The sequence below is a fragment of the Phycodurus eques genome, chromosome 3 (genome assembly GCF_024500275.1).
Source record: "Phycodurus eques isolate BA_2022a chromosome 3, UOR_Pequ_1.1, whole genome shotgun sequence".
Lineage (NCBI taxonomy): Eukaryota > Metazoa > Chordata > Actinopteri > Syngnathiformes > Syngnathidae > Phycodurus > Phycodurus eques.
In genome coordinates, this window is record NC_084527.1 from 8,976,449 (window position 1) to 9,001,309 (window position 24,861).

The 24,861-nt window shown below is 39.9% G+C and overlaps 1 protein-coding gene across 2 annotated transcripts in view; it reads right to left on the reverse strand.

Annotated features, from left to right (window-relative positions):
* Positions 1 to 3,814: 3,814 nt before the first annotated feature.
* Positions 3,815 to 24,861, reverse strand: part of plcxd3 (phosphatidylinositol-specific phospholipase C, X domain containing 3) — a 31,833-nt gene continuing 10,786 nt past the window's right edge. Inside the window, exons 2-7 of one of the 2 annotated variants that reach the window (XR_009768364.1) lie at positions 22,618 to 22,874; positions 19,672 to 19,845; positions 17,311 to 17,486; positions 14,574 to 14,675; positions 10,613 to 10,974; positions 3,815 to 3,905 (exon numbers count right to left, since the gene is read on the reverse strand). Coding sequence is in view for 1 of the 2 variants with exons in the window: in XM_061673366.1 (XP_061529350.1) it covers positions 10,821 to 10,974; positions 14,574 to 14,675; positions 17,311 to 17,486; positions 19,672 to 19,845; positions 22,618 to 22,874 (863 nt within the window). In the remaining variant the exon portion in view is untranslated. Of the gene's footprint in view, positions 3,906 to 7,217; positions 10,975 to 14,573; positions 14,676 to 17,310; positions 17,487 to 19,671; positions 19,846 to 22,617; positions 22,875 to 24,861 lie in introns of those variants that run through there. The other variant, XM_061673366.1, reaches the window with a different exon arrangement.

Sequence of the window (24,861 nt, forward strand, 5' to 3'; positions counted from 1 at the left end):
TCCACTGTTGTACTGGCCCTCTGGCTACAATAACAGTTGGCTCAGGCAACAGGCCGGCAGACCGCGGCTTCCATTAGTGCCGCCACACGTTGGTCACGTTCCCTTTTGACCGCCATCTGTCCCCGAAAAGCCGGGGCGTGCCGGCGAGCAGGTCTCGTCTCTCTTTTCCGACCGAATATAAACTAGTGTTTCCGCTCTTGTTGATTTCACGAAAGTGATGAGTCAGCTTGCGAAGCTGGTGAAAGGTCGAGAGCTCTCTAATTCCCTCTTTTGCAAATTGCAAACCAAATGACACAAAGTGCGTTCTGAGAGCCTTTTCAAGGCTAAAATGATATTTGAATTTGTTTCCATATGCCACAAACCCACAGTGGAGTGCGGCATAAGGGAATGTCAAGAACTGTAGTGTTTTTATAAAGTGTAATAACTGTGTGAGCTGTAGTATTTGTGTGTTTGACGTGTTTAATTATGGGTGGGTGACATCAGGAGCTGCAGTCAGGTTGGCTGGTTAGTCTGCATGTGAGCATCTGGGCATGAGTTGCGGTCTACAACTAAACTAAACTAAACTAAACTAAATTACAGTATATTTTGTTCGGTGTCTTTATGCGGCCTGGTACAAATTACAATCACAGTATTGAAATTTATTCCAAATAATAATACAATTAATAATCTGACTGTTACAGTACAACTCTGTCCTGCTCTTTTTATTTCTATATAATTTAAATTCTTTGTCTGCATCATATTGAGAGTTGTTTCAGATAGTTTTCTAGAAGCAAAATAAGGTAACCAACACCTTAGAAAGACATTTTAATTTTTACCTTTATAATGTAACAGAAATAACATACAGTAATTGCTTGAATGCACATTTGCGGGTCGCCATTCATGAATTTGCATATTTGCATTTTTTTCCGGTGAAAACTATTTCAGCTATTCACACTTTTTCTGCTCTCTGAAAAGCCCGAAGATGCCACTAAATGGCACCCAAAAGACCTGTCTAATAGGACAGTAGTAGGCTACACATTGGTGCCAAAGAGGTAATGCATCTCGATTCTCGACTGAGAGATGCCGGGGAGGAGCTAAGTTTAGTCTGAGCTGTTAGCAGAAGAAGTTACAGTAGAGTCTTTGCCGCCATGTGCATGTACGCGCACTCTAGCGGTGCATTTTTTTCAGACCTAAAATGAGTGACCCATTTATTTTTAAGGGTGATATTGTAAGGCAAGTTAGAAATAATAAACTGTTTTGCAATAAGTTTGTGGTATATTTCCAATTAAACCATTAATAGAGGCAATTAAACCAAATTTTAGAGGGTGTATCAATCGCCTGTTTTTTCACTATTTACGGCAGGGGTTAGTCCCTGTTGTCACAGTCTCTCAGCATTTCCACCTCTGCCAGTCAGCCACGGGCACCGATTTAGGGATTTGTTGATGATTAACTCATTGTCAGATTGTTCGACACTCATCCATGCAGGATGCTACAACACTACCTCGTGAATCCTCTCCACCTTCAGCCTCAGACCACTAGTCCTGCCATATCACGTTTGCCTGTTCTTGTAGCTGTTTGTCCTGTCTTCTGCCTCAGACCACTAGTTCTGCCATATCATGTTTGCCTGTCCTTGTAGCTGTTTGCCCTGCCTTCTTCCCCAAACCACGGGTTCTTCCGTATCACGTTTGCCTGTTCTTGTAGGTGTTTTCCCTGCCTTCCGCCCGCGACCATGAGTTCTGCCTTAGCACGTTTGTTTGCCAGTCCCTATAACTACTTCCATATTCTGCTACAAATACTACAAAGTGTAAGTTTCCCTGCTCCCTGTGACTCGTGGATTAACACAACAATTGTGAGCATTCCTGGCCTGCTACGTGTCGATTACGTAGCATTACATGACTTTCCTCCAAGACAAATTCCCAGTCTATAAAGTCTCACCATCTCAACTGTGACGTTAAGTGCTCTGTATCAAGGGCTTTAGAGTCACAGTCATTTCCAACTATTCTGGTGTGCTGCACTTTGCTCCTACACATCACTGGCCCATTTCACCTATCCCTTGTGAATTGCGGGGGACTACTGTAACATTATTCACATTTATTTAATATTGATACACCTCTTGTATGACGTCCTCCAAAACACAATAGACGTGTGAGCCATAGTGGATCACACAGAACTCGTAGTTAAAAAAATATTTCATATGCGAACAACAAATGAACATGACACCATTATACCGGCGCGCTTTCAGCATAAGCCTTTACCATGCTCGAGTGACCATAAGAATCCTAACAATTCCCATCATGTCCCCCGTGTGTGTAGTAATGACTTCATCGTGGTTCATTTAGTCATTAAATAGCTACCCGGAGTACTTTTCTCAGCTCCAGTAGAAGTTTTTATAGCGCCTTCCCTCCAGTTAAAGTGCACCTTGGTGGACTATTTGCTGTTGTTGATCTTTATAATGTGATGAACAAGAGGCGAGTGCTGGTTCTCTTCTTCCTTCTCACACTCCAAACTTAGCCTAAATGAAATGAATGGCACATTTAAATGCTTTGATACTGTTTTGACTTAACTAAACACAATCAATCTGTATGCTTTTCATAGGCTGGATTACTTAAAAAGTGTAAGAGTTATAGGGCTATGGCAAAAATGTTTGGAAAAATTAATCAGGGTTGACTAAATTTCTGCCTATCAAATATCGGCAGCAATGCTTTAAAAGTTGTAATATTAGAAGAAAAATAAGATGGAATATTAACAAGAATAAAGTTGTAGTTTGAGAGTAATATTGCAATGTTGTGTAAATGTAATCATACAATGGGTACGGAAAGTATTCAGGCCCCCTTAAATTTTCATTTTTTTAAATATTGTAGCCATTTGCTAAAATCATTTAATTTCACTTTTTCTACATTAATGTACACACAGCACCCCATATTGACAGGGGGAAAAACTGAATTGTTTAAATTTTTGCAGATTCATTAAAAAAGAAAAACTGAAATATCACACAGCCATAAGTAATCAGACCCTTTGCTCAGTATTTAGTAGAAGCACCCTTTTGAGCTAATACAGCCATGAGTCTTTTTGGGAATGATGCAAGTTTTCCACACCTGGATTTGGGGATCATCTGGCATTCCTCCTTGCAGATCCTCTCCAGTTCTGTCAGGTTGGATGGTGAACATTGGTGGGCAACCATTTTCAGGTCTTTCCAGGGATGCTCAATTGGGTTTAAGTCAGGGTTCCGGCTGGGCCATTCAAGAACAGTCACAGAGTTGTTCTTAAGCCACTCCTTCGGTATTTTAGTTGTGTACTTAGGGTCATTGTCTTGTTGGAAGGTGACCCTTCGGCCCAGTCTGAGGTCCTGAGCACTCTGGAGAAGGTTTTCGTCCAGGATATCCCTGTTCTAAGCCGCATTCATCTTTTCTTTGATTGCAACCAGTCGTCCTGTCCCTGCAGCTGAGAAACACCCCCACAGCATGATGCTGCCGCCACCTTGCTTCACTGTCGGGACTGTATTGGACAGTGCCTGGTTTTCTCCCCACCTGCCACTTAGCATTAAGGACAACAATTTCTATCTTGGTCTCATCAGAACAGAGAATCTTATTTCTCACCATCTTGGAGTCCTTCAGGTGTTTTTTTAGCAAACTCCATGCGGGCTTTCATGTGTCCTGCACTGAGGAGAGGCTTCCGTTGGGCCTCTCTGCCATAAAGCCCCGACTGGTGGAGGGCTGCAATGATGGTTGACTTTCTCGAACTTTCGTCCATCTCCCGACTGCATCTCTGGAGCTCAGCCACAGTGATCTTTGGGTTCTTCTTTACGTCTCTCACCAAGGCTCTTCTCCCCCAATTGCTCAGTTTGGCCGGACGGCCAGCTCTAGGAAGGTTTCTGGTCGTCCCAAACGTCTTCCATTTCAGGATGATGGAGGCCACTGAAAAGGAACCTAAAGTGCAGCAGACATTTTTTTGGAACCTTGGCTAGATCTCTGCCTTGCCACAATTCTGTCTCTGAGCTCTTCAGGCAGTTTCTTTGAACTCATGATTCTCATTTGCTCAGACATGCATTGTGAGCTGTAAGGTCTTATATAGACAGGGGTGTGGCTTTCCTAATCAAGTCCAATCAGTATAATCAAACACAGCCGGACTACAATATTCTAATGCTACCATTTTGTTCTCGTTAAATGACAACTTTTCTCGTAAGATTACTACTACTTTTGTCATATTACCTCATAAAAATGATCCACTAAATGACTGATCTTGTAAAATGACTTTTATACATTTATGCTCCTTTGACGTCTCATAAAATAAGTAAAACATTTAAAAATACTTCTACATACTTTATGTTCACATAATATGACATCACCTTGGAAACTATCGTTTTTTATTTATTTATTTATTTTAATATTGTGTATTTGTAAAATAAGGACTATTCTTGCAATATGACAACTTTCCTTTCTCAAAATTAACAGCTTTTTCCATACAACATTACAGTTTTCTCATATTGGTTCTTTAATCTGGAAAAACTACGTTATCTTCATGTTCTTAGCTCACAGAGTGACTTACATACTGAATGACATAGAGAATTACATGAATTATACAACACAGTCTGCGCAAGGTCACGGTGTGTGGCACCGATTGCCCACTTCCATTCTCATCACCGAGGTAACTAGGATGATTTTGTTTCATCCATCCATTGTCAACTCCGCTTATCCTGGTTAGGGTCGCGGGGCGCTGGAGACTATCCCAGCTGACTTCGGGCGAAAAGCGGACTACACCCTGAACTGGTCGCCAGTCAGTCGCAGAGCACATATAGACACGGACAACCATTCGCACTCACATTCACACCGTCACTGAGTGGGAACTGATCCCACGCTGCCCGCACCAAAGTCAGTCGAGTGCACCACTACACCATCAGTGACTTGATTTTGTTTCAGATTTATGATTTTATTTTAGGTTGCCCCTTTGCACGCACCAGTCAGCTAAAAAGCTGTTAAGTCCAGCGTTGCTTGTTTCAACGTCAAATTATGAAATAACTGCAAATAATTGTGATGCAATCAACAAGGCTGACAGATGTGGAAAGCGTTTGGAGCATTTCTTCGTTATCGTTTTTACCCAGCTTAAATGTTTATGTAACTGGTAAACACTTCGGGCCATATTTTTCCATATAGGCAAGTTAACAAAAAAAAAAACCTCAAATCTGTCATTGACGCTTTTCTGCTTCCAACATTCTGCTGCATCTTATAGTTGTTTTAGAATGCGTCGCTTAGTATTACAACAATAACTACAGTCATCTTAACGGTGTAATGAGGAGTTCGATTTTTTATATTTTTTTCTGGGGGGGGGGAATCTATGTCGGTTATAAACTACGTTTAAGTGACTCGCCGATAGGCACATTTGCTTTCAAACATGCCTTCAGTCATGAGCATAGTATTCTGATTAAATTACTTTAATTGCATTTATTTCATGCAGAATTAAAAAAAAAAAAACATGCTCCTTCAAAGGGTAGCTTGCTAAATTTCAGGAAAACGCTGTGCTCCATGATTTGCAACCAGCCTCATAATTCGAGCCATCTCTCTTTGGTGACTGCGCAGTAATGCACGTTGGGTGGGCTAAAAGTCCATCCATCCATCCATTTTCTGAGCCGCTTCTCCGCACTAGGGTCGCGGGCGTGCTGGAACCTATCCCAGCTGTCATCGGGCAGGAGGCGGGGTACACTCTGAACTGGTTGCCAGCCAATCACAGGGCACATACAAACAAACAACCATTCACACTCACACTCACACGGAGAAAACCCACACAGGCACGGGGAGAACATGCAAACTCCACATAGGCGGGGCCGGGGATTGAACCCGGGTCCTCAGAACTGTGAGGCTGACGCTCTAACCAGTCGTCTACCGTGCCGCCGGGCTAGAAGTCATGATGGGAAAATGCTCATACCTTGAAGGTGCACAAGTTAAGATGGGGAACTTTGGAAATATTCAAAATTGCAAACGTTCCATGGGAATTAATTAGAAATTGAAGATAATCTAATAGAAAAGGTATTGTATTTAAGCATAAATATATATAATTTGTTTGTTTGACATACAGTATGCCTCCTAGCTGGTCCTAGTACCATTTACTAATTACACAGTAGTTTAGGTTGATATGGTTTAATTGCATATCAGTACGAAAAAAGTGGCACAAGTAGTGATAAAGACATTACTAGTACAACACTGAATTGTGAAGACAAAGAGCATTCTTGTACATGGACCTTGTATTAAACCTCACTTCAGGGATATCCAATAAATTGTGTGAAGCAAGTTTGGGTTTACAATTCTACAATAGAGTTATTCTACCAGGGCACTAAAATGTCTTGTAGTGAGGACAAAGCATGTGCTAGTACCTTCAGATGGATATCAAGCATACGGAATAAATGCTCAAATACTGTAATTTATCAGGTGTAATGCGCATCCCACCCGCCCCCCCAGAAAAAAAAATCATCAAAAGTCAATCGTGCGCATTATACATAGGTTTAAGGAAAATGAAAAAAATATTTCACATTTTATAAATGTATTCCGTCATCTAGAGGTACTGAAAAAGTTGTCCACTTTCATTTCAATATGACAGGCGTACGTATGACTGCTAATATGTACAATTGTATCATTTTGAAATATGACTGAGGACTGAAAAAGGACCATCATTATTTTCTTTATGGTTGTTTTGTTTAATGATTGTGCTTTTCTGAAATCCCTGACAGTTTAATTTGAATTCCATTAAAAATAAAATTAGAAAAGGCTTTACTGTTGAGGATATGTAATGTAGTGGATAGACTGCGTAATGCACAAATGTTTGTCTTTACCAGTATGTAAAACAGTGTTACTGGTAAATTGTTTATTGGAATGTACCAAGATTGTACTATGTCTTTGCAACAGTAATATTAAACTGTTATACCATCTTTGAGCATTTACTTTATTCCATCAAGGGATTTCCTTCTGATAAATGAAAAAAAATAAAAATAAATTATTCCAGCACATGTACACAGAGAATAATTCTACAAAAAAAAACGAATAATACAGACAATACTTAATGTTTTGATCATATGGGTAGCAGCAAATCGATGGTGCGCATTATGCATAGGTATACAGTAAGTGTTTTTTCAGAATTTTTAGGGCAACTGCGGGGATGCATATTAAAACATGGATGCATATTATACACAAGAAATTGTGGTAGCTTTCCAAAGACAGGATGCAGGTCATGGAGAGAGGTTTGGTATTAGAGGCTTTTATTTATCTGCCACTCTTGGAACGTAGATTTCAGTTTTACAACACAGCGAAGGACTCTTTTATTGTATCATCCGTTATTTTTTTGTTGTTGTTGTTTGTTTTTTGTTTTTTAAATATATATACCAGAACATAAAAGCAGTGACAACAGCTTTGATCAGGAAAGACAATAATGACCTCACAACACAATGTTACTCTCTTTTCAAGTCTCAAAGTCATTTGTGCAGTTTTGTCCCTTTGACTGCAATCGTGAGAAAAAAACTGTAGATTTTTGTCTTAAAGTCATGCAAGTATAAGAATATAAATAATAAAACATATGCACAGAATTTACGCATCCAAGTGGTGCGTCAATAAAGTTTTCTGCTCATGCACATCACTACCAAATTTGTATTTAAAAAAAAAAAAGAAGAAGACGAATTATCGCAAAGTGGTAAAGTCACTGCTTTGCAATTTCTTGGCAATATACTCATTTGCAATTACAGTATGTATAAACACGATATAAAACATAAAAAGCACACTGATTTGAGGACACGGAAGCGTACAAACGGGACTTTTCATCGCAAGCTCACAGCACCGTTGACTTTTAAGACACATTCACCGATCCCTAATAGTTTTGTGTCATGGTCAGATGTCGTGAATGAGACAACAATCCTCACGTCCAGGATACAGTCCCTGCAAAAAGTGCTGCATTTTGTTTTGTTGAAAATGCAAAAAAACACTTATTCTGTAACAAGTGCCGAATAGGCCAAAACTAACATTTACCTCTCACACTCAAACAAAAAATAAATAAATAAATAAATCACACACATTCACACACACACACCATTAAAGGTCTCACAAAAAAGGATCTCATATACAAAGAAAATCACAAACCTCTCTCTCACAAAAACTTCCACGCTCTCACTCAAAACATTTCACTTTTCTAAAAATATCTCACACATACCCAGAAACTCTCACACACACCAAAAGCTCTCACATGAAAAACTCAATTACCTAAAAAAATCCTTCACTTAATCTCTTACAGTCTCACATTTACCCCTAAAAACATCTCACTCACACGGAAAAACACTGCAAAACTTACAAAGAACCTCTCACAAGCTAAAAAAAAAAAAACTATCCCACACCAGAAAACTCACAAAAAAAGTGTCACATGTAGCCCCCATAAAACATCTCACCCACACCCAAAAAAATTTTTAAAACGCATACTCACCCCAAAAAAAAAAAAAAGTTCTCTCACATTCCAAATAACTCACACGTCAAAAATGTCCTTATTCACCAAAAGCCTTCTTACTAAAAGGAACAAAAAACCTTTTGTCTGGTGTGAGTGAGATTTATTTGGGGGGTTGGCTGGGGGTGAGATAGTGAGTATGATTTTTTTTTGGGGGGGGGGGGGGGGGCGGTGAGAGTTTGGGGTGTGAATAAGAAGTTTGTCAGTGTATGTTAATGTTTGGGGTAAATGTGAGAGATTTTCCAATGAGTGTGAGAATTCTTTTGGTGCATGAGAATTATTATTTATTTTTTTTTGGGGTGTATGTAAGAGGTAAACGTTATTTTTGACCAATACAGCGGCACGTCATCTTCCTGTCAATGCTTTTGTCACTTTAATTTACCTATCTCACAAAGTCATTAATGACCAGATATTGAAACAACAATGCCTGATAATATGAAATTCCAAGCTCTGAACACATTCAAAGACACCCGATAAAGACACTAATGTGCTACCAAAAGGGCTTATCTAAAACATGTTGAAGCAGTGCTGTAAAAAGAAATAAAAAAAAGTTGACTTGAAATAAAGTTCACGTCTAAAGTTGTGCGTCAGCAGAAAGACTACAAAACCATGACGGTGACTCATGAAGACTCCACCACAGCAGTCAATACAGACGTACAAGGAGGGGATTGAAAGCATAAACAGATGCTCCATGGACTCTTGTGAGTAATATTTTTATACATCACGACTCAGCACCCACCACTAATTCATTCGGAGCCAACAAACTCTCCACAAACCTTTACAGCAACACCTTCTTTTTTTTCTCCATAATACCTTATTTGCTTTTTTTTTTCTACCTCACAAACTCACTGGTTTAAAGTGAGGTTTAATACAAACCTCCAAGACCTTTTTAAACATGAGAAAGACATGAAATCTTGTTGTTTAATTAAATGTTTTGGAGATTATTGCGGTACCAGATGGGTCAGAATCAATAAATAACAATAAATACTAAATATAAATGTAACATTTTGTTGTGTAAGGTGTGTAGTCTTGTAGTTTAATAGTTTTTTTTGCCACATGCTCTCGATGGTATCGTGGTTTCATCAATAAATACATATTTTAAAAAAAATAATTTAAAAAGTAAAATATTTTTTTTTAAAAGTGTAATCCTGTTTTATTTGCTAATTTGGAGATTTTTCCCACATTCTCTCAGTGGTAAAAGATGGGTTTAAATCAATCAACAAATATTCTAAAAAATATATATATATTAAAAATGTATAAGAAATGTTTTAAGAGCTTTGTAATCTTATTGATTAATTGTCACCCGCCACCATCACCTCCCACATTCTCTCCGTGGTATGAGGTTGGTCATCAATAAATACAACACCACCAAATTAATAAATAAATGCATACATTAAAAAACTAATAAAAGACTTTTTTAAATATGTGAAATCTTGTTTCATTTGTTATGTTGAGGTTTTCCATTTTTTGGGGACATTTTAAAAAGTGAAAGTTTGTTTAATTGATTACTATAGAGATTTTGCTGCATACTTGCAATGGGACCCAATGGTGGGTTTAAATCAATGTTGTACATAAATAATAAAACTAAATTAAAACATTAAAAATGAAAAACTCATCTGGTTATTTAATTGTGTTTTCCCCCATCCTCCCAATGATAAAGGTGTGCGTGTGTGTGGGTGGGGGTAACCACTCCTACCCCAACAAAACAGCAAATTAATGACTTACAAATAAATAAATCATGGAAAACAATGTTAAAATAATTAGATACATTTAAAAAATAAGTGAAATTACTATTAGTTAAAAGAAAATGTTGAATTGACTGTTTTAATTGACTAATTTGGCGCACAAACATCAATGGGCTTCAATGTGTTGAATAAACCTGCTAAAACTTCAAAAGGAGAAAAACCTGGACTGGACTTGGTTTGGCTCCCTTCTGACACCGGCTTCCATTTAAACTATTTCACAGACGACCTTTGAGATAAGAATCACGTAAGAATATGGTGAGCGGAAATGCATTATGAGGAACAAATATAAAAAGCCTTACACTTGTATGGTGAAAGCAGTTATTTTTACAGCACGGTTGTTACACCTCACTTAAAAAGGGGAGACATTTTCGTCCCCAAATTAGTAGGCTGACATTTTCATCGTACTCCATCTAACTCACCATCGGAACGATTCTTCTCTCAACCTCATCTGCGTGTCATCATTCACCATTTCACTATAGCCCTAAATAAAGTGAAAGGAGCAGCACATCGCCTCTGAAACAAACGCCAAGGAGAAAAAAGGCAGAGCACAGACCAAGCCCCCCCTCGCCCCCGGCAGCTGGGGGGTGGGAGGGCGACCGTGCTCCCCGGCGACCCCACTGACAGCTCTCAGGTGGCGTCGTCTTCGTCGTCCATGTGGTAGTTGAGCGTGATGACGGCGCTGATGAACTCGCCCAGCTCCACAAAGTCGGCGGTGATGATGTTGATGCCGCTCTCGCCGGGTCTCTGCGACCGGATCCACTGCATCATTCCCGGCAATGCCCTGTGGAGTACATTCAAAGTTCATGTAACCACAATAAATGCATCCAAGAGGACACTGAGGGCACCAGGATAACGGCGCGCTGCAACAAAATGGAGTCTGTGGAGTATAATACTGTAGAATCCACAGCAAAGGCACATCATCTATTTTTGTATATGTGTGTGTATACAGTATGTATGTGTGTGTATGTGTGCAAGGCTCAAAACATTTTTTTCTCTGAGGATCAGTTTTGCTAATAATTTCTTCATTTGAGGAGCAACTTTCTAATTTTGAGGAGCTTAATCACACAGGGACCCGAAACATGGATTTTATGAAACAATAAAAATATGATAATATAATGGGGGGTTGAATGTAGGTCTGCAGCTCATGAATATTTTAGTACTATCAAAGCGATTATTTGGATAAACTATATTTTTGTTTGGCTAAGAGAAATTTTGAATACAAAAGCGAAAATAAGACCTTTCACTTAATAACGTACGACTAATTGTGGTTTACGTTTTTATATAATTACCAGTTTTTATTTCTTAAATTCACATTGCGCATAAAAGATAAGGGATTATATTTTTGTCAAAGCATTAACAGCCTTTGTGCATATGCACTTAAGCAGCTAGCATTTTAGCATTTTGTGACATATTATTACATGAGTTTAATGGCTGTGGATTTATGAGCTAAAATCAGTTGACTAGAAATAAGACAAATATTCTTTGTAGTACTACAAGTTTTGGAAGTGTTCAATTTGTTCAAACTGAAATGAAGTAACCTCGAGAGAAAACAAATATTTCCTTTACCTAACCCTCCTCTGTTTGGGTACGTGATGATCCATTTTACTCTTATTCCTCACTGGCCACATTTGCTTTATTTTTCCCCTACTTAAATCAAAGTTTTGCTACTTTCAGATTATCAGATTGGCCATATGTCTTCTCATAATTAAAAGACACTCCGCACTCCGCAGGACTCATGTTGTGTTAGTAAAGTAGACTAATGTTAACTCATTCATTGCCAGGCCTCCATGTTAACATGGGTATTTGAATTCAACAGCCATCAATGGCAGTGATTAGTGATTTGTGCTACGTTACATTCAGTTTTTGTCTCTCGGTGTCCCGCGACGCGGCATCATACTCGGTGGAGAGAAAGGTTGGTGTTACAACGAACGGGTACTCGCCTTGTATTTCTCTATGAAATTCTACCACACTTTCACCATTTCACCACCTTTTTTCTTTCTCTCTTCTACATTGAGTGTAGCATTTTGCAACCGTTGTGTTCCCGCTGCTCAACCAAACGCCGCTGTCTGCTTCCGTCTTCGCGACAAAACTGATTTTCAGTTTTGTTTTTTTCAGTGTGTGTTTTGATGCGCGAAATGCTAATTTTGACCCGCAAACTGCAATGCGAGACCACTCAATTCCAGCCTTGGTGAGTGTGTTTGTGTGTGGTGGTCCACCACAACTTTACTTGCTAGAACGTTTGGGTCAGTGCACCCCATTTAGCCCCAATTCTAGTCTACTGTAATGTTAAAATAAATTCATTAATCTGCCTTTTTACCAACTTTAATGGGGTTGTGCTTGGACCTTGTGCAAACCCTCTACATAATTTAGTGGAATTCGAGTCGAAATTCATAGACAAATGGCAGACCTGCTATTGAGCTGACTAAACAATAAGAAACCACTTTTTCACTTTCCTCTGATCACTCAACCGAGAGCAGAACCTCCGCCAAGGATGAGCAATCTGAATTCATATGTTGTACACCTGCATAGATTGTCCGGTTGAATGAATGCTGGTGGCGCTCTCCCAATTCTCTCAAAAATCTTGGAAAAGACCATTGCTTCCCAGCTCCACTCCCAACTCACTTCCAATACTCTCTATGAACAATTCCAGTCCGGTTTCCACCCCTTCCATAGCACTCATCAAACTCATCAAAGACCTCCTCCGGGCAGCTGACTCTTGCTTTCTCAGCATCCTCATCTTCCTTGATGTGACTGTAGCTTTTGATAGCATTTCCCATACCAACCTCCTGAACAGACTCCACCACACTGGCATTAGACACACACCCCGCCAATGGTTCAGTTCTTATCTGTCCGGCTGCACCTAGTTTGTTCAAATGAAATCATTCAAATCCCATCCATCCCGTGTTTCTTCTTGTGTCCCCCAGGGCTCTGTCTTGGGCTCACTCCTCTTCATTAGCTACATCCTACCCCTTGGCAATATTTTCTGTAAATTCAATTTAAACCTCCGCTGTTATGCGGATGACACCCAGCTCTACCGCGCCACCAAACCCACCTTCCACCCTTACTGACTGCTTCTCTGAACTCAAACAACTCATCAGTGATAAAACCGAAATCCTACTCATCGAAACCAAGTCCATGCTAGCCAAAATTGACAGTTTTACCATTCCATTTGATAATCCCTTTATTTCCCCCTCCCCTCAGATTAAGAGTGGGTGTCATCCTCGACAGCACACACTCCTTCTAAGCACTCATAAATAACATCAACCGGTCTGCATACTTTCACTTAGAAAACATCAATCGCCTCTGTCCATCCCTCACCACGCACGCTGCTGCTGTCCTTGTTCATAACCTTGTCACATCCCACCCTGGATTATTGCAACTCCCTCCTGTTTGGTCTCCCCCATAAGTCTCTACAAAAACTACGGCTTCTCCAGAACTCGGCCTCCCCTACTATCACACGGACCCCCTCTATTCAGCACATCAGTACAGCCCTGTAACAACTCCACGTGCTCCCTGTCAGAATCAGAATCAGAATCAGAATCATCTTTATTTGCCAAGTATGTCCAAAACACACAAGGAATTTGTCTCCGGTAGTTGGAGCCGCTCCAGTACAACAGACAGTCAATTTACAGAACTAATACTGCATCAAATATAAAATACTGATCTGCACTTTCAAGGCCATCAATAACCTCCCCCCTTCATATCCTGCTGACCCCCTTCACATTGCCATACCCCCTATTCTCTCAGATCTTCATCCTCCATCCACCTCACCGTCCCTTCTGCCCATCTGTCCACCACCCGGGACAGAGTCTTCAGTCGTGCCGCCGCAAGTCTTTGAAACTCCCTACCCCCTGACTTCCCAAACACAGACTCATTAAGCCTCTTCAAATCCAAACTCAAGACACATCGGTTCACTTTAACCTTTCCCATATAATTTGCCATTTTAATTGATGCTTTGTGTTTTCTTATTTTTATTGTATTGCTTGTTTTCTTTGTTTGTACGGTGACTTTGAGAGGCTTGAACGACGCCTATGAATAAAATGAGTTATTATTATTATTATTATTATATGGTTGCACATGTGCGGTTTGCCTATTATTCACTGGGATAGGAACAAAAGTTTAAAAAATAATCCCCACTTGTATCTGGATCACATCAATATTGTATGTATTCTCCACAAGGGCATTGTTGTTTTATTATTCTGTTATACTAAAATGTTCTTACACTCCAAAAGAGGGCTGCACAATTGTGTGGTACGCATTGTGAAATGAAATGTCATCAACAACCAGTTCACTTGAGTAATTCAAAAACACTTACTTTGGATTACTTTTCATACACAATTCTGCTGCTTTCTCTAAAGAACAATGTCCAGACATGCTCACCTTTCTGTGATTGTCTCTCGCAGTCCACTAGCCACGCCCTTCATCACTGTGCTGGCCTTGGGTGTGAGGACCACCTGGGACACAAAGAAGGTCCCCTTCCTCCTGCAGGAGACAAGCAATTCACGTGATTTTTTTTTTTTTACCAACTCAAATAGAATCGAGCAAGCATTTATTAGTGGCACAATTCTGGGTTAACTAGTGGACAGTGGTGGCATGAGAATAAAATCCCAAAACATATGAAATACAGTATTTACAGCTCCATGCAGCAGTGTTTGTGGCAACTTCAAATTAATAATAAATACTATATCTGTGAGTGATAGTGGCAAACTGTACAGGAAAAAAATAAATACTACATAGACAGAAATGAATGTGAACTGCAGCAAGAATAGTCGGCAGTGTTATATGTGGCACAACTACAAGTATTAATAAAAGTAAGGTATCTGAAAGTCTACATATAAGCAATTAGACCAATAAATATACTGTTTACACAGAATACCATACAACACTACCCACATGTGGAGATGTGAATGTGAAGCATGAAACACAGGTTCGCTTTGTTTGGATTTTAACATTTATTAGATGTTTGTGGACAGTATGAAAACTATAGATTTTTGGAAACTTTAGATTATAAGCAATCAGAAAAATAATTTTTCCTTTTGCTCCAACCACTATATGGTCGCCATCTTGAATTTTACAAAATGGCTGCCCTAAAAAGATTTTTGTTAATATCTCAGTTTCTAAATAGCTTTTATTTTGATGATAAACTATCATTTTCAGGGTCATGGGATCCTATGCTCCTAGTCGCAGATGTGTTGAGACATTTGTTACAACAGTTATTGCACGTACTCACTAATTTCATAATACAAATTGGTCATTAGGCATACTAAGCACCAACCACAAGAACATTTTTTATCCAGTGGCCTGAGTATTGTAGTATGAATATTGACTTTGACTTCTGACTTCTGGAATTTGATAAACCACAGAGCTTCATGACCTTGAACCACATGCTGTCAAGAAGGAGCATGATGTTATCAACATGACTAGGGCAGCCATACTGCAACACCGAAACCCATTTGCTGCTGAAGGTGACAAGCTGCACAATGTGATCACTCATGCCTACATTGCTGATGAGTATTTATTAAAGATTTGAAATGCAGATGTGACTGGTCAAAAGCTGTATGAAGACTTAGTTTCAGAGTGAATCAGTGGATATGTATAAGGAGACCAAAGACTTGTATGGCAAACTGTCGATCCTAGCCAAGTCCAGCAGAGACATCAACAAGAAAGAGACAATTGAGAACCATGAATTCACTCTGACACCAAGAGCCCTTTTTGCTCCAGATGGTACAATTCTGGCATGCTTGGGCAAATCAAAGTTGATCCAACTCCTCAACAAGTTGGCTACAGCAGAAACTCCACAGGAAGATAAGCAGCCAGAAGATGGGATGAATACCACACCTGATGCTCCAAGTCACAAGATAGCTTTGGTAGATGGAATGGTTCTTTCGCAGAAGACGGCCAAGAAACCATCAATTATTGTGACAGTCAAAACATCTCAGTGAATGCATAACAACAGGCTGATGTTCCTCAAACAAGATCATGATGAACTCATGCTTGTGTTTGCCACATACAGGAATGATTATCTGAAAAGTGCTACTAGGGATAAAAGAAGGCAAGGAAGGGCACCAATCCAGTATACACTGCATGGTTTGAGATGACACAAACATAAAACACATCCCAATGAGCAGGATCCTTTCACATGACAAGAGGAAGGTTGGACTGACCAACTATCTTGCTGCAAAGACTATACACGTAGAGTTCAACAGTACATCACAAAAACAGGTCATCACCTCTTCTTCAGGGAATACAAAGAGCAACAAAGACTTGCTTATCCAATCATGAAGAAGCAGACACACTGTTGATAAACCAGGCTGTTCTCGCATCGCAGCAAAACCCATCGGGTGCACAGACAGTTTTCTTTTCCGCAGATGTATGTCCGAGTGTTAGTCATAGCAAACTATGACCTCACCCTGAAGAGCACATCTATTTCATGGCATCTGGGGTTAGGAGGATAGAGGCAATATGGAGAGCAAGAGGAAAGAGCAAAAGGCTTTTCAGGCCTACATGCGTTTCACTGGTGCTGATAACACCAGACGTTTCTCTCGTGTAGGCAAAGAATCCTGGCTGCAAGTCTACATGAAGACAAATAAACATGTAATCAGCTCTCTGCAGCTACTTTCAACAGAGGCAGAAGTGACCGAAACTATTTTCGCCACTCTGGCGAGTTTCATCTGTGCAGTCTACTCCCCCAAAGGCGTGTACGTCAAGACCATCTCTGAACTCCGATGGTATCTCTTCTGCAAGCATATGGCAGAAGGTGACAAGCGACTTCTACCCTTGGAGCTCTGAGACAATATATCCACAGAGTCCACATCCAAGCATGAATGTGGGGACAGGCCAGCAGTTAATAGTCTCCATACAGGTAGATATACAAATGCATAATTTGTGAATGTGAACAAGACAAGCACCATTCATTTTTAAAGTTTTTTTTTAATATTTTTAAAAATATATTTTAAAATATTTGAGAAACTTTGGAACAGATCAGTCAGACCTGCAACATACTGTAACAGCAGGGTTGAGGTCAATGTCGCAGAAAATGGCAGTACTGCTATCCCGCTCACCGAATGATAGATGTACATCCAAGAAACATACATATACTGAAGATCTGCTCGCTAACCTGCGGTCAGTGACAGAGGCCTGGAGAAACTGAACCAGCTTCTCCGGGTCGGTGGTGTTGGCCCAGGGGGCAGGCATCATCTGGCCGGGCCAAAGGAAGGGCACCTCCAGGGCCATGGGGTGGTGGTAAAAGACCAGCACCTGGTACTCCTTCTCCCAGAGATACTGCAGACTCACCTGAGGATGCAGCAACAGAAGAATGAAAGAAAACATAGACCTTGACTGAGTCCATCATATAAAGGCTAAATATGAAGCTTTAGTGAGGCACACAAGCGCAGTCTTGATGGACAAATGTTGGGTATCCTCTGTTAATATGCTTGGACAAATCATTTTGAAAGGAAAGGTTTTTAAAGGCAGCAAGTGCAGATACAATTGTCATAATATACAGTAACTATGAGTCTTTTTGTAGAAGGAGCATTGAAAGAGGACTACTAAGGCAGAAAACTAAAAAGATACACTATTTGATAAATCAAAAATACCCTCTCTGTATAAAATAATATATTGTTGTCCTTTTGACACTGTATTATATATATATACTGGCGGGGGGGTGTACTCGTATAATCCCCTGATACACAATACAGTAGTTCCTGGTTTCCCTTGTGCGTATTAATCTCATAGCTGCCTCTAGACTGCTGCAAGTGCAGAGTGTACAATCTACTTGAGGAGAAGGAACGGAGGCTGGTGGAAGGTGTTTAATACCTGTGGACGATGGAATAGCAGTCATTTGTTTGCTCTAAAAATGTTTTATAATAGTTCATTATTTTCACTACTGGTCACTACTGGTCAGGTATTTTCCTCTTATTTTTTGTACCACTGACTCAAAGTGACTAGCAGGAGGTTGATGGATGTGTAGGGTGAAGACTTGGGATTGTTACTACACGCTTAACCAATCGGTAGAGCACATTAAGAGAGCAAATAAGTTTTAAAAAAAACACACAGATGTTTTTACTGCAGATGTCATCTTAACTGTTTGTAGACCATGTTTTTATAAAAATGATTTAACATTAAAAACACTTTTTGCTATTGTAGAGGTGTGCTATTGCACCGTACACAGATGATGATGGTAAAGATGGTAATATGGAAGAATTTCATATTTTCTGCAATATGTTCAGCAATTGCGGCACGGTGGACGACTGGTTAGAGCATGTGCCTCACAGTTCTGAGGACTGAGGTTCAATCCCCGGCCCCGCCTGTGTGGAGTTTGCATGTTCTCCCTGTGCCTGTGTGGGTTTTCTCCGGGCACTCCGGTTTCCTCCCACATACCAAAAACATGCATGGTAGGTTAATTGAATACTCTAAATTGCCCGTAGGTGTGAACGTGAGTGTGAATGGTTGTTTATTTATATTACTTTTGAACAGTGTATTTCTTTTTTAAGTAATGTTTTTGCCTGTTTTTGCCATTACAGTATAATGTTCTTTTTTATGTTTTATTTTATCTTTCCTATCAAGTGACATCTAAACATTTTGGTAGAGAAAAAATAAATAAAAATTTCAACAATTGTTTCCAGTACCTAATGGAAATATAAAACTTTAACTTTTTAACTTTTAACTAACTTTTTTTGTTATCAAACAAAACTTTTTGTATTGGTTGTCAGTCTGATGTGCACTTTGGGTTCTGCAGTAGGACAACGACCCAAAACACACCAGCAAGTCAACTGCTGAATGACTTAAAAGAGGGTGGGGAAAATGGAGGCTTTGGAGGTGGCCTAAGTCAGAGTTCAGACTTGAATTTGGTTAAAAATTTGGTTCATGCTCAAAAACCCTCCAGCGTTGCTGAATTAAAACAATTCTACAAGGAAAAGTGGGCCAAAATATGTCCACAGACATGTGAAAGACTCACTGGCAGTTAGAGAAAATGCTTGATTTCAGTTGTTGCTGCTGAGGGTGAATATTTTTTTCCCCTTAAAAAATAAAATTTCAATTAGGAAAAAAAAAAGGATTTTCTGTTTACTTGTGTTATCTTTGACTGATATTTACATTTGTTTGATGATCATAAACATTAAAGTGGGGAAACTATGCAAAAAAAGTAATTATTATTTCAGAAGGGGTCCAATACTTATTGACCGCACTGTATTGCAGCCACGGGAGGATTTCATATTTTTGCGGCTCAAACTTAGAGGCATGTGTAGCGATAAGAAAGTTGCTCGACAAAGTAGCATCCATTTTACGTGGGGCGTAGTTTCATGCATTCAGCGGATAAGACCGCAGAGTTTGAGAGTGGAGGCAAGGGCTTGATTTTTCACGATTTGAAGCCTTATTGTATATGCTTGGTGATATTTTTCAAGGGGAATCACGACCGTTACATGGCTCGGGCAGCAACACAAATTTGTACGGCACTCAAGTGAGGTGCTCATAGCCATACCTCCTGGGCAAAGACGACCGGGCAGAGCTTGTCTCCAAAAATGTCCTTCAACATGGTCACCAGCTTCTCGTGGTGCAGGTTTTGCACGCCATAGAAGTGGTTGAAGTCCAGGAACACCACTTCTCTAGCGTGTGCCGACAAGAAGCTGCTGATCTGCTCCAGACCTTCTCTCACCTGCAAGGAAACATGTACGAAGGATTATTTAAAAACTAGGGCAGACCGCTAATCATAATTTGAATCAGCAGCAAATTCCACACCTTCTGAGCTATCCACCTCCTGCATGTGCTTGAATTTTTATATGAAGATTCATGCATTATTCAGTGAGAAATTCAGGAAAATATGCAATCTCTCAATGTTAACATTTAAACCGGCATCCACAGAAATCGACGGATAGGCAACAAATGTTGGAACAGATGAGTTGAGCTCCTCGGATTTGATATTAATATCCTTAATAACGACACTTGATTTGGAGAAAACAAAGGGTTTACTATTCTGCTAGCTGGGAGAAATCCAAGAGTTACATAACTTTATAATAAATTATGAATAGGACATTTTTAGAAAATAACTAAAAAAATTTTTTTTTAATTAAAACTTAAATAGATACAGTATATTTATATGGTCTTATTATTTTTTTAAAGGAAAAGGGAAAAAAGATAGTTACAGTTGCGTATTTTTAGAATACTGTCTGATGCAAACATATTGTTAAATTAAATATTGAAATTAAACTGTATTTATATATTCTTATTAATATAATTTTATGTTATATACATTTTATTAAACAAATATTTCTGTTGGCTGTGATTAAAAAGTTACATCATTTAATGATAAGTTAAAATATACATTTTAGAAAACAGTAAAATAACATTATTAGACCACTCATGGGCGGCACGGTGACCGACTGGTTAGAGCGTCAGCCTCACAGTTCTGAGGACCCGGGTTCAATCCCTGGCCCCGCCTGTGTGGAGTTTGCATGTTCTCCCCGTGCCTGCGTGGGTTTTCTCCGGGCACTCCGGTTTCATCTCACATCCCAAAAACATGCATTAATTGGAGACTCTAAATTACCCGTAGGTGTGACTGTGAGTGCGAATGGTTGTTTGTTTGTATGTGCCCTGCGATTGGCTGGCAACCAGTTCAGGGTGTACCCCGCCTCCTGCCCGAAGACAGCTGGGATAGGTTCCAGCACGCCCGCGACCCGAGTGAGGAGAACCGGCTCAGAAAATGGATGGTTGGATGGACCACTCATGTTTCTTCAATTTGTTGTTCATTTTACCATTAAATGTACCATTTTTAATGTACCATTAAAGATATATTACTTGAAAAATACAATGAACATGACAAAAATACAACTGATTCCATAATACTATATGTCCTATTTGCCATGCTTAAGCTTAATTGATTTTGGTTACGATCAAGAAAACCATGGAAAATGGCTAGATATCAGCTCTTAAATTAAACTCTTACTAGCTTTTTTTGTTGTTTTGCTGTCATAATTATATTTGTCCAAAAAATTTTACCTGTTTTTGTACCAGGCATTAAACCTGAAAAACAAATTGAAGAAACATTGGTGGTGTAATAATTATTTCCATGACTGTATGTATATATCCTTATTAATACAATTTCATTTCATTGTATTACATTTTATTGAAAGGTTTCAATATTTCTGTTGGCTATGAAGTTGGCTGCATCACTTAATGATACAGTAAACACACAAAATATTTAAGTTACTATAGTTAACTCTATCTCTCTCACTCTCTCCCTCTCTCTCTCTCTCTCTCTCTCTCTATATATATATATATATATATATATATCCATCCATCCATCCATTTTCTGAGCCGCTTATTCTCACGAGGGTCGCGGGAGTGCTGGAGCCTATCCCAGCTATCATCGGGCAGGAGGCGGGGTACACCCTGAACTGGTTGCCAGCCAATCGCAGGGCACATACAAACAAACAACCATTCACACTCACATTCACACCTACGGGCAATTTAGAGTCTCCAATTAATGCATGTTTTTGGGATGTGGGAGAAAACCGGAGTGCCCAGAGAAAACCCACGCAGGCACGGGGAGAACATTCAAACTCCACACAGGCGGATAGAAGGACCTTGACCTTACAGCTTTTGAAAATGTAGTGTGTTCTTCCTTGGCCCGTGCCACAACTGTCTGCAAAGCTTCACAGAGCTTGGGTTCGTCCCTTTTGGGCCATCCTGCTCACAAACACATAAACTAGAATGTGACACTCAGTAGAGCGCATACGTCTAGCAAAGCTGAAGAATCAGAATTTGGATCAGTACCAAATTGTACAAGTGTATTAATATATATCTCTTGAGGATGCCTGGATTTTGTCATTAAGAAAAGACTCAAGCATTATTCACAATAAAATGAAGTCAAAAATGTCCTGCTGAGAAATAGCAACCGCTCATAAAACAGACTAACAAGAATGGCACACAGAAGAGCACAGACGTCCATTAGTCTTAATTCGAATCAGCACCAAATTTAACATCTTCATTAGGAGTCAAGCTTTCATTACTGAGAAACAAGATAAAATGTCTCGGTAATTATTGAGATAGATTTTGCATAATCCCTTCTAATTTATAGACAAACTCATTGGCAGAGGTGTTGATTCATGTTAATCCTTTAAAATGTATATAAAGTGGCTAGAGCGGTAGATAGCAGTAGATAAAGATTAGATAGATAGATAGATAGATAGATAGATAGATAGATAGATAGATAGATAGATAGATAGATAGATAGATAGATAGATAGATAGATAGATAGATAGATAGATAGATAGATAGATAGATAGATAGATAGATAGATGGATAGATGGATGGACACACAGACAGACAGGAAGACAGACAGATAGTTGGATGGACAGATGGCTGCATAAATATTTGGACAGACAGGTACCCAGATGGACAAATGGATGGTTAGAAGTTGTGTATTAACCGTGGCACTGAAGAGTCCATGGGCAAAGAAGAGCTCGTTGTCAGGGTCTCTGGGTTTGGTGGAGATGCGCAGGTCAAAGAAGCGGATGCCGGCCTCCAGCTGGCTATTGAAGTTCATGGTCTGTGTGGCTAACCACTTTCGCATCAGTTTCTTGGCCACCGTGCCGAAAACCGACACGAAGTTTTGCACCGTCTCCGGCTGCTCGGGGCCCACGGGAGACGCTTCGTCGATGTAGAAGCTGAAGGAGTCATGGGAACCTGAGGGCAAAATACACCCAAACAAGCAAAGACTTCAGGAGGGATATTTGGTCATACAGAATTTTTGTTGCCTGCGCAGGGATGAAATCACTGGGTTAGAACTAGCAAGGTGCCATGGCAACAACTCGTCTGCATAACAACATCAGGGTTGTTAAGTCATGAACCCGAACAACTTGAAAGCATCACCATCCAGAAGAGAAGATAAAAATATAGCAATGCTGAATCTGTATTTTGTCACTTCAAAATGTCTTATTATTTGTCATCATAGTCCTCTAATACGGAAGGTGGCTCGGGACATTTTCATAACATTTGTAAACAATACTTGCGGGTCATAGACTACCACTGACTTGAACCGAAAACAACAAAACGTTGTGTGTTTGGGGTTGCGTTTTTTTCAATTTCCTTAAAATAAATATCAGTATGAATCCAGCGGAACCTGTGGGTGATGAGGATAAATCAACTGAACGTCGTAAAGTGTTGTATAGGGATGATCGTACTTCTAAAGACAGACTGGGAACCAAACCTCCATCAGCGGGTTTGTAGAAGACAAACTCACAGATTAATAACAGGTATGTATAAAACGTCTGGCTGCGTTGTATTTGCGTAAATTAGCAAAACAGAATGGCAAGCCCGCTAGCTAACATATCAGCACTACACCACACTTTCCCTTTAACCGTTAAAACAGCATGTCTGTACCATTAATCAAAGCAATAGAAAAGTCAGTTAAAAGCTAGTCGCTCAATGATCACGTCTGAATTTCTACCTCGTCTATTTTTTATTCAACTTACCAGTTCCAATGTAAAATACGAGTGGCGTTCCGTCTCATTTGGAAGCAATTTACCACACATCATTCTACAGACACTTCTCCCTTTTAAACTATGGCAGTATAGAAGAAGGCTAACATCACCTCTCAAGGCATTTACCCTGTTTTCTTAATCTCTCTCCCTTGGTCATATGAGGCGCAAGGATTTGTAGTAGTAGTACAAGTGGAGATCACCTGAGCTTTTGCCCTCCAGAAGTTCATGTAAGGTCATGGTCAAAAGGTCTATACAGGGAGCATGCACATCTCTTTTACACACCACCCACTCAGAAACACCTATGTCCTGTACGGCACACTTCCACAAATTGCCATAAAGTCCCTTGAGAAGCGAAAATGTTGAACACAATTGGGGACTGTTCTTGTTTGTTGAAGACGTTTCACCTTTAATCCAAAAGGCCTCTTCAGTTCTAAAATTTTAGTTGTGGAGTCTTCCGATTTATTCCTTGGTGGGTGTGTTCCTTGGGTGTGGGCAACAGTAGGTTGTTTTTGCTGTTCGTTATGGTTGGCGAAACGACCGTCCCGCATACTAATCCATTCGTTCACGTCTTGTCGCCTTAACTGCTCCATTTTTATCCCCCTTCACTCTCACAAGGGCGTGTCTGAAGATTGCTCTTACTGGTAACTAAAATGTCTGCTGACAACACAAAGCAAAACATATAAATCGACCAAGTAACGACTCGTAAAAAAATTTAAGTTGTGCCACTCGTAAGTCAAGGCACCACTGTATTTGATTAACAATTGGTGAAGTTATGTGACCCTCAATGGGAAAGATGCAGGCTGAATTCCTGATCCTGACAAGCATCCCTCTTGTATTGTGGTCTGGAGGTTTTGTGTCCTGATATGACCCACTGCAGTGAGTGCGTGTGTTATGTTACACAAACCAGACAAATTCTTATTTCTGCAATCGATTCCCCATCCTTTTTTTTTTGTCTCATCACAGGCCTGTTCAATCTCACACAGTAACAACAAACATGTGCACACACACACACAAAAAACATAGTTAAACACACACAAAGCCTCCAGTCCAGCGTCCGTGCCGTGGCAAGCTTTTCGAAGACGTCCAACACGAAAAGACAAAACAGAGTTGACAGCTGGAGCGGGTGGGCACCGCATCTGGGGTCACGTCAGGAAGCAGAGTGTGACCCCAACCAGCTGGAACAGCTGGAG